Source organism: Pistacia vera, unplaced genomic scaffold (genome assembly GCF_008641045.1).
Source record: "Pistacia vera cultivar Batoury unplaced genomic scaffold, PisVer_v2 Contig1501, whole genome shotgun sequence".
Classification (NCBI taxonomy): Eukaryota; Viridiplantae; Streptophyta; class Magnoliopsida; order Sapindales; family Anacardiaceae; genus Pistacia; species Pistacia vera.
In genome coordinates, this window is record NW_022195579.1 from 46,379 (window position 1) to 56,205 (window position 9,827).

Below are 9,827 nucleotides of genomic sequence, written 5' to 3' on the forward strand. Positions count from 1 at the left end.
CAGGATTATGTGTGTTGGAGTATGGATTGTTCGATTGCCTTTGATTTCCTGCCAAGTAGTTAACTTGCTCCGATGATGAAGATGCTGAAGCAAACGTGTTCCCTACTTGACATTCGCTGCTCACGTGATTACTTGCACAAAATTCACAAGTTAGTTGAGGTGCTTGTATGGAATTTACCTGCATACTTCCCAACTGTTTCTGAAGTGCTATCAATTAGGCTGAAATTGCTGTATATGCATCAACTTCATGAAGATCCATGGATTTCTTCGGTTGCACCCTCTCATTAGGTCTTTGATAATTGTTGCTTGCCAGAACTTCAAGCAACTCGTGAGCTTCCTCCGGTGTCTAATTTTGCAGTGCTCCTCCTACTACTGCATCCACCATAGTTTGCAGATTCACCATCAATCCGTTATAAAATGTTTGGACTTGCATCCAAACTGGCAACCCATGATGTGGACACCTCCTCAGTAATTCTTTGTATCTCTCCCAAGCCTCATACAATGAGTCCGACTCTTCCTGTAGAAACGATGTCATATCATTTCTCAGCTTTGTCGACTTTGCTGGAGGAAAGAATTTGGTCAGGAACTTTTGTGCTTAATCATTCCATGTTGTGATCGTTCCTGATAGTAGTGCCAGTAACCATCCCTTAACTTTATCCTTCAATGAAAACGGGAATAGTCTCAATCTGATGGCATCATCTGACACTCCGTTTGACTTGAAAGTATCACAAATCTCCAAAAAATTTGCAATGTGCAGATTTGGATCTTCCTTTAAATCTCCCTTAAACTGTATCGACTGCTTGATCATCTGGATGATTGCCGGTTTTATCTCAAAGTTGTTGGCTTGCACCGCTGGTCTAGTAATTCTCGACCTACTGCCTTCAACTGTGGGAACTAAGAATTCCCTTAGTGTTCTATTCTCTGCCATCTCTACAACTATGACTTCTGGTTCATCTATAGCCTCTCGTTCTATTCTCTCTCTGTTAAGCCTTCTTGTGGTTCTTTCAATTTCTGGATCAATAGGAACCACTGGCTAATGTCTTGCTCTTCGCATAAACTACACAGAAAAGGATAAAAAGTGAGATCACAAGCCAACCAACAAGAATAACAAAATTTAAACTAACAAACAATTAAACAAAAATAAAGCTCCAATCTAGCTAACACAAGAAAAATTTAATGTTAACACACAACTCAATCCTCGGCAACGGTGCCAAAAACTTGATGCGTTGTTACTACAACATGCAATGATAGCAAGTGCACTAGTCACACAAAGTAATAAAGTGATGAGTGAGTATCATTCCTACAGGGATTGATTGTTAAGCACTAACTTTCCTAAGTGTTTTTCAAGCTGGAGAAACTAAAATTGTTTGGATAAATGGGAGATTAAAAATTAAACTAAAAACCAAACTTACTAAACATTAAAAACTAAAATAATGAAAGCAAGAATTTAAACGCAAGGCTAATATCAATTTAACAAACGATTAGGGTTTTGACTTCATTCGGACTCTATGGATGGATTCGATGGACTATGCTAATTCCACACTCACATGCACGGATTGTAAATCGAATTCTCTAAATTGTCAAACATACCTTCTCAGGCTATGAATTCCTACTTTTCCCTATTACACTTCCGCACCCAACAAATTGAAGAATAGTAGATCCAAGTTCATTAAGCTAATGGAATCCTAGATTGATTTCATTGATTCTCAAATCTATCTCTAGCATTTAATACTACAATGGTGATTACCCAAGAAGCTCAACATGATTCATTTCTCAATCTCATCATATTCATCAAATAAAATCAATAAAAACAGAACAACCACACAATCTGTGCAAAAGAGTACGGAAATAACAATAATCAATTCATTAACCCATAGAAATCCGAAGTTCATCAAAACCCTAACCCAAAATGGGTTAGTTCATAACTAATTCAACATAGACAGTAGGGAAAACAGTAAACATAGCAGTAAACATATTGAAATAAAGAGAAAAGAAAAGATATCTCCCCTAGTTGAAGAATCCCCAAGGTTGAATCTCAAATCTTCTCACTTTCTCTACAAAAATGTAAACCTAATTCAAAAAGCAAACGTCTCCCTTTCTCAAAATGGCAAAGTATTCCTTTTATACATCACCCCAAAAAGCTAAAACTTTCCTAAAATAAAACTGTGTGTTTAAAAGAAACCTAAAATTTGCAGACTTCGCCGCGGCGACGAGGTAAGTTGGAATCTCATGTTTCACTTCCTTTGTCGCGGCGAACCTTCATGAAGAATTCTAAAATTACAGAATTGCCCTCCGCTTGTTTCTTTGCTTTAATCTTCAATCTCCGATGCTTTCCCATAGGAACAAGCTTCATAGTGCTTCCATCTGCTTCAGAACTCTTTCAAATTCCGAGATCCGCTCACTTCTGGGTCCAGAAACTCCAATTCACTCATTATTTGCTCAAAATGTCCATTTTGGCCTGAAACACAAAATGTAAAGAATTAAGTAGGAATTCAGGAAAAAATGAACTAAGAAGTATCTAAAATCTGACTAAAAAGCCTAATAAAAACAGTATAATTCTCGGATTATTAGGAGGTCAGGAAAGTTCCCCGGGCCATTCATCGCCATCGCACGACTCTAACCAGCATGCGTCAAAAGCGGCCAGAACTACCGGTCGAGGCGAGAAGGAATCCAATCTCCAGACTTTCCTCAATCACACTTGAGAGGGTTGAACTCGCATGGGGGAAAGCAATCCCCAGATAGCTCCACTGCCTCAGATTGAGGAGCTACAGAAAGCTATCGATCAGTTAAAGGCTCAACAAAATGAGCGAGGGCAGGCTGCAGGGGTGTCTCCCTTTTCTGCGGCTGTGTTGGCCGCCCCTCTCCCGTCCAGATTTAGGATGTTTGATATGCGGGCATTCGATGGGAATTCAGATCTGCAGGATCATTTGTACGAATTCAACGACTAGATGGAACTTCATCAAGTCTCCAATTTGGTAAAATGCCGATGCTCGACAGTAACTCTTACATCTCACGCCAAGCGGTGGTTCAGGTCGCTCTCGACGGGATCAATCAACTAATGGAATCAAATGAGCTCAATATTCTTAAGACACTTCCAGGTGAACATGAAGTTTTAATGCCTTTGAGCTACCTCAGCAACATAAGGCAAGAGAGGGATGAATCCCTCCAATCTTACATCGACAGATTCCACAGAGAGCTCCATAAAGTAGCCCACACTCCCGAAGAGTCTGTTCGGACTCTCATCATGACTGGAGTTTGTCCACAGACAGATCTATGGAAGAAGCTGCAATCAAAGGATGATGTTTCCCTCACCTATTTTTACAGTCTTATAGAGAAATATCTCTGTATCGAGAACTCCGTGGTGGCACTCCACCGCCATGACCTCGGCAGTTCGAGCAATGTGCCAGGTTAGGGGGAAAATAGGAGGGCTGATCGTCGATGGTCTAGCGATGATCAGCGAAAAGGAAAGAAACATCGGTTTAAGCCCAAGAAGTCTTATGCCCTCGTTCCTCGTCATGATCGCAACAGGAATCAATATGCTTCACTGAATGCATCTGTCTTGGCAATTCTTGGCAAGTCAGAAGAGGTCAGTCTGCTCGGAGAGCCTGAGCCCATGAAAAGTCCCTCTTCAGCTAGAAACAGTAAAAAATACTGCCATTATCATCAGGACAATGGGCATCACATCGATGAGTGCCGAGCTCTCAAGCAGGCAATTGAAGATCTAATCAAGCAAGGGCATTTCAAGGAGTATATTGATGACTCTGCTCCTGTAAGGGAGAAAAATCGAGAGGAACAGGGCAAGAAGCGTCGTGATCGCAAAGGTATCTGTAGCGTGGGGTTAATCTTTGGGGGACCACATCTTGGGGGAAACTCGCAAGGTGCCCAAGAAAGATATGTTCACACAGCCCATCAAAACGCTATCCGTGTAATGAACACGGTGCAGCAACCTCCAAAGGTTCACAAAGAGGAGGAAATCACCTTCTCCGAAAAAGACGCAGTCCAATTGCATCATCCCAACGATGATGCTCTCGTCATTACGCCTCAGATAGGGTGCTTCAACGTCCACAGAATGTTGGTAGATAATGGAAGCATTGTGAACATCCTATTCCAGCTAGCTTTCGAAAAAATGAAATTGGATGAGGCCGACCTGAAGCCAACCTCAATCCCCCTCTATGATTTTAGAAGGGATCACTTGATCCCCAAGGGAACGATCTCACTTCCAGTCATGCTGGGTGACTCTGATGGGGTGACCAAGATAACTGAATTCTTGGTAATAGATTGCCTGTCCGCTTTTAATGGCATCCTGGGGCGACCTCTACTAAGGAACTTTCGAGCAGTCACTTCAATCTACCATCTCAAGATGAAGTTTCCCACCCCGACGGAGATAGAGGAAGTAAGTAGATCGTAACGCGTAGCTCGCGACTGCTATGTGAAAGCAGTGCAGATGGCGTGCAAAGGGAAGGGCATCACCCGCGGCATTCCCAAACAGGTAATGGAAATTAGTCGGATCAAACCACAGCCTGGCCCAGCCGAGAATAGCAAGGACCCCCGTTTCCAGGAATGCCCTTCTAGCGGACCAATTGAGGATTTATCTGAAGTGTCAGTCAACCAAAGCGAGCGGAGCAGAGTGTTGAGGATTGGAAGCAATCTCAACCCCCAGCTCGCTTCCAATCCTCAACACTCTGCTCGCCAGTGACCTAACCAGCTTCCTTAGAGAAAACATCGATGCGTTCGCATGGACGCATGCCGACATGGTCGGGATCAGCCCGGACATCATTTGCCATGCCTTGAACATTGATAGTGAAGCCAGACCGATCTGCTAGAAAATGAGAGCGATGGATCCAAAACGATATGCTGCCTTGAAAATCGAGGTAGATAATCTCCTCCAAAATGGGTCCATCCAAGAAGCCCTCTAGCCGAGGTGGGTTGCTAACCCAGATCTAGTAAAAAAGCCTAACAGCAAGTGACGAACCTGTGTTGACTTCACCGACCTCAACAAAGCATGCCCAAAGGACAGTTTTCCCCTGCCAAGAATCGATCAGCTCGTGGATGCCACCTCCGGGCACGAGCTGCTAAGTTTTATGGATGCATACTCAGGATATAATCAAATTCTGATATATGCGCCAGATGAAGAACATACCTTCTTTGTTACAGATCAGGGGTTGTACTGCTATAGAGTTATGCCTTTTGGCCCAAAGAATGCTAGTGCAACTTACCAGCGGTTGGTTAACTGGATTTTTTTGAGTAGATCGGGAGGTCGATGGAAGTCTATGTCGATAACATGCTAGTCAAGTCGCATGTCGCTTCAGATCACATAGCGCATCTCGCTGAGATGTTTGACATCCTCCAAAAGTACATAATGAAGCCCCTTAAATGTTCCTTTGGAGTTTCCTCGGTAAACGTTTTGGGGTATATGGTTAACCGAAGGGGAATCGAGATTAACCCCGAAAAAATCCAAGCTATCCTTGATATGAAGAGCCCGACCAGCAAAAAGTAGGTTCAAATCCTCAATGGGCGAATAGCGGCATTAAGTCGCTTCATATCAAGGGTAACAGATCGCTGCTTGCCATTCTTCAATGTGCTCAAGGCTAATAAAAAGTTCGAATGGACTCCTGAGTGCGAACAAGCATTCTAGAGCATTAAAGAGCACCTCGGGAAGCCACCTCTTCTGTCCAAGCCTTTTTCGCAAGAAATTCTCCTCCTGTACTTGTCCGTCTCCCAATATGCGGTTAGTGCAGCATTAGTCCGAGAAGAAAGCAAGGCTCAATGGCCAGTGTATTACGCAAGCAAGCGTTTGTTAGATTCTAAAATACGGTATCTGGAAATGGAGCAATTGGCTTATGCCCTACTGATCTCTTCTCGAAAGTTGTGACCTTATTTCCATGCCCATACAGTTCATGTAATGACCAATTATCCATTCAGAAAGGTCCTCTAAAAGTCAGAGGCGTTGGGAAAATTGCTTAAATGGGCCATGGAACTAAGTCAGTTCGATCTGCAGTACAGATCAAGAGCAGCTATCAAAGGGCAGGCTGTTGCCAATTTCATCTTAGAGTTCTCATATCATCTGGCAAAAGAACCCAAGCAACAAGCCAGCGATGTCAACTAGGAAACTATTCAGAATCTTTCGACCTGGATCCTATACGTCAATGGATCATCAAACAGAAAGAGGGTCGGGGCAGGTCTTCTTCTCTTAAGTCCCGAGGGGACTCGTATTCATGGCATCCTCCGGTTCGGGTTCAAAGCGACCAATAATGAGGCTGAGTATGAAGCTCTACTCGCTAGATTGCGATTAGCCAAAGAAATGGGCGCAACCATGATCAACATCCATAGCGACTCCATGCTGGTTGTCAACCAGATTTTGGGGGAATACCAAGCCAAGGAGGAAAATATGATCTGCTATCTGAAGAAGGCTAAGGCCGCGCTCGAGCCGTTCAAGCACTTCACAATCACATAAATTCCTAGAGATAGCAATTCTGTGGCAGATTCCTTAGCAAAAACAGTCTTGTCGCTAGACTTATATGCACCAAAAAGTATTCCTGTTCGGTTTATAGAGGCCCTCAGTGTTAGCTCCACCAAACAGGTCGTGAATATGGCAGAATCAGTTTCCTGGATGACTCCTATCATTTAGTATCTCTGAGACAAGACTTTGCCCAACAACAAGGTTGAGGCAAGGACCCTATGAACAAGAGCTGCTCGTTACACTCTAATAGGAGACCAGCTGTACAAGCGAGGGTTCAGCACCCCTCTCCTCCGATGTGTAATGATGAGGAAGCAGATTATATCATGAGGGAGATACCTAAAGGGATCTGCGGCAATCACACGGCCGCACGATCTCTCGCTAACAAAGTTGTTCGTCAAGGGTATTACTAGCCCCTGATCCAAGAGGACGCTTACAACTTTGTTAAGAGGTGTGACAAGTACCAACGGTTCGCGAACATACCGCGAGCTCCTTCCCACCAACTGATAACCATGACCAGCCCCTGGCGATTCTCCATGTGGGGAATCAATCTTATCGGTCCCATGCCAGTTGGTAAAAGAGGAGTTAAGTATAAGATGGTTGCGGTAGACTACTTCACCAAATGGGTCGAAGCAGAGCCATTAGCCGCGATCACCACCAAAAAGCTCAAGGACTTCGTGTTCAAGAACATTGTGTGTCGATATGGGATTTCTCATACCCTTATCTCTGATAACGGAAAACAATTCGATAACAAGAAATTTAAGCAGTTATGCGACGAGCTGGGTATTCATAAAAAAATTGCCTCAGTCGCAAGACCGCAAGCAAATAGTCAAGTTGAAGCCGTCAACAAAACCATCAAGCACACTTTGAAGGCCAAACTTGGCGCAGCCAAGGGAAATTGGGCTGACGACCTCTCTGAAGTCCTGTGGGCATACATGACAACTCTGAGAACCTCTACCTCATAAACTCCCTTTTTGCTAGCATATGGTTGCGAAGCAATGATCCCTGTAGAGGTAGGAACCGGTTCATTTCGGAGGGACCTGTCCAACGAAGCCAATAATGAAGCGCTCATGCGCACAAGTCTAGATCTAGTTGAAGAACATCGCAGCAAGGCTCAGCCAAGAATAGCAACCTATCAGCAACAGGGGAAGAGGTTCTTCGACTCTAAGGTCAGAAGAAGAGACTTCCAGGTCGGCGACCTTGTTCTAAAGGAAGTTATTCTCTGTACTCGAGAACCAAGTGCGGGAGTTTTGGATCTGAACTAGGAAGGCCCATACCGCATCGCCAAAGTGATAAGACCGGGGATTTATCACCTCTAAAGACTGAATGGTTTCGAAGTACCACGAGCTTGGAATGCTAAACATCTTCGACCATATTACCAGTAATTCCGAACTTAATTTTCCCTTGTAAAGTTTTTTCTTAATCTTTGTAAACAAGTGTATAATTTTGTTCTTTTGTAATTATCTTTCCATGTGTATAAATTATGTTCGCATAGACTTGTCTCAATGTTATTATAAACAATGCAATCTCATGTATAACATAGGTACAGAAATTGTAAGTACTCATGAAAGATTGAAAAAGATATGTATTTCTTCATTAATCAAAAGGGAAGTACATGAGCGAGCAGGGAAAGATTCCAAAAGTACAAAACAATCATTGGCCTTCATCCCCAATTCCCAAAGGCGCGACCTCATCATCCCCAGGCTAATCGCCATCCATCTGGCCAGCTGTGGGTTCCTCGGGGGCATGACCCGAAGGCTCCCCCTGATTTGGTCCTTAAGCGGCCTCCGCTGCATCTTCATCGTCAAGCCACGCCATGGACAAAAGATAGTCCCGATATTCCTCCGGGAGGTCAGAGATATCCAATCCAGGATTCCTCAGCTGCAAGGCATAGATAGACTCAATTGCCCATTCGACAGCCTTCGACTCGAGCTCCGTCGCTTGGATCCGCATCTCTTCGGTCAGCCTTTGACTTGCTTGGAGTTCAGTCTGAAGCTCCTGCCTTTGCTTCTCTGAGGCCTCCCACAGCTCGCCCCTCTCCCGCTCTGCTCGTAAGGGCTGCTGAGAGGTCGCTTTGAGCTCTTGCTCTTTCTCGTCGACCTCCTTGGAGGGTCTGGCCACAGTCCTCTGGAGCTCCTTTATCTCCTTCCCATGTTTCTCTAGCTCGGCTTTCTGAAAATCCATCATGCGAAGAGCAGCGTTCCTTTCGTTCAGGTACTAGTTCGCCGATTCGGTGGATAGCTCCTTCTCTGCCTCAGCAGCTTCTAAGTCCCGCTTAAGTCGCGCGTTCTCTTCTCTCAGTGCAGCCTCTCCCTCGCCAGCTCCTAGCCGGACCTTTTGTAGGAACAATTGCATGGAGAGCAGAGCCTGTGAACAAAAAGAATAACAAGTCAGTTTCCTATCGAAAAGAACAAATGTAAAGTCCTCACTGAGGACAGCTCGTTTTACCTTGTTTAAGTGCTAGATGGATGTGGACATCAGGTCCATGTGGTTGGAGCCCACAAACTCCTCGAACGCTTCTACGAGTCCACGCTCCAACAAGGTGAAAACCACCAGCTGAAGATGATCCGAGAGTTGTCCCATCGATTCCAGCACCAGAGTGTCCTTGTCCGTGCCAGGAGTCATGTCGCCTGCTGGTTCCTTACTTCGTCTCCTCCCAGGATCCGCAACCTTGTTTTGCCCTACTCGAGGTGCTTCCAGAGCAATGGGAATGCTGGGCTGCGACCTTCTAGGCTGAACGCCCAGGTCCTCTAGTTCAGACTTTGACTTTTTGGTATAAATTAGTCTCTCCTTCTTGGGCCCTTGGGCCGTTGTCTTCTGCCTCGGGCGAGCAGCTGAAGGCTGGGAAGAGTCTGTAGGTCAGACCAAAGCATCGACTGAAGGTTTACGAGCCCCAGTAGATCGTACCGGAGCTCCCGATGTTACCCCTTCAGCGGGGGGACCATTGGGAGCAACCCCAGTAAACTGCCTTCGTCGTGGTGATCTGGGCACCTTTGGAGGCATGGGTGCTACACATGAACATTGTTAGTAAAAATAGTTCATTACATACATGATCGAGAAAGACCAAGTTAACGAACCTTACTTGGTGGGGGCTCTAAGGTTGCTTCTGCGTTGAAAAAACCGTACTTCCGCAAGTTTGCGGTCGTCACGAGCAATCTAGCGTCGCGACTTGCTTCGGGCAAAAGTCAAAGGCAGTTGAAAGAACAGCATGCATGCATGAAGAGTGGTGAAAATGGAGAAGAAAGCATAAAAATGGATTCAAGAAAAAGGTTTTAAAAACAAAGCTTGGAAAAGAGATTATACCTACTCCTTTGCTTTGGATTGATGAAGATTAGCCTCAAAGTAATGAGACCTCCACACTTTAACACCA

General features: G+C 44.7%; 1 protein-coding gene and 1 non-coding gene across 2 annotated transcripts; both read left to right on the top strand.

Moving 5' to 3' along the window:
* The first annotated feature begins 443 nt into the window (after positions 1-443).
* LOC116124231 lies at positions 444-550 on the top strand. The gene has a single exon (XR_004127186.1). It is a non-coding gene; the product is annotated as a small nucleolar RNA R71 (small nucleolar RNA).
* Positions 551-3,244: 2,694 nt separating this feature from the next.
* On the top strand, positions 3,245-4,408 carry LOC116124228. Its single transcript, XM_031409928.1, has 3 exons — positions 3,245-3,407; positions 3,582-3,586; positions 3,710-4,408. Exons 1-3 carry the CDS (start codon positions 3,245-3,247, stop codon positions 4,406-4,408), a joined length of 867 nt encoding a protein of 288 aa, XP_031265788.1.
* Positions 4,409-9,827: the final 5,419 nt, after the last annotated feature.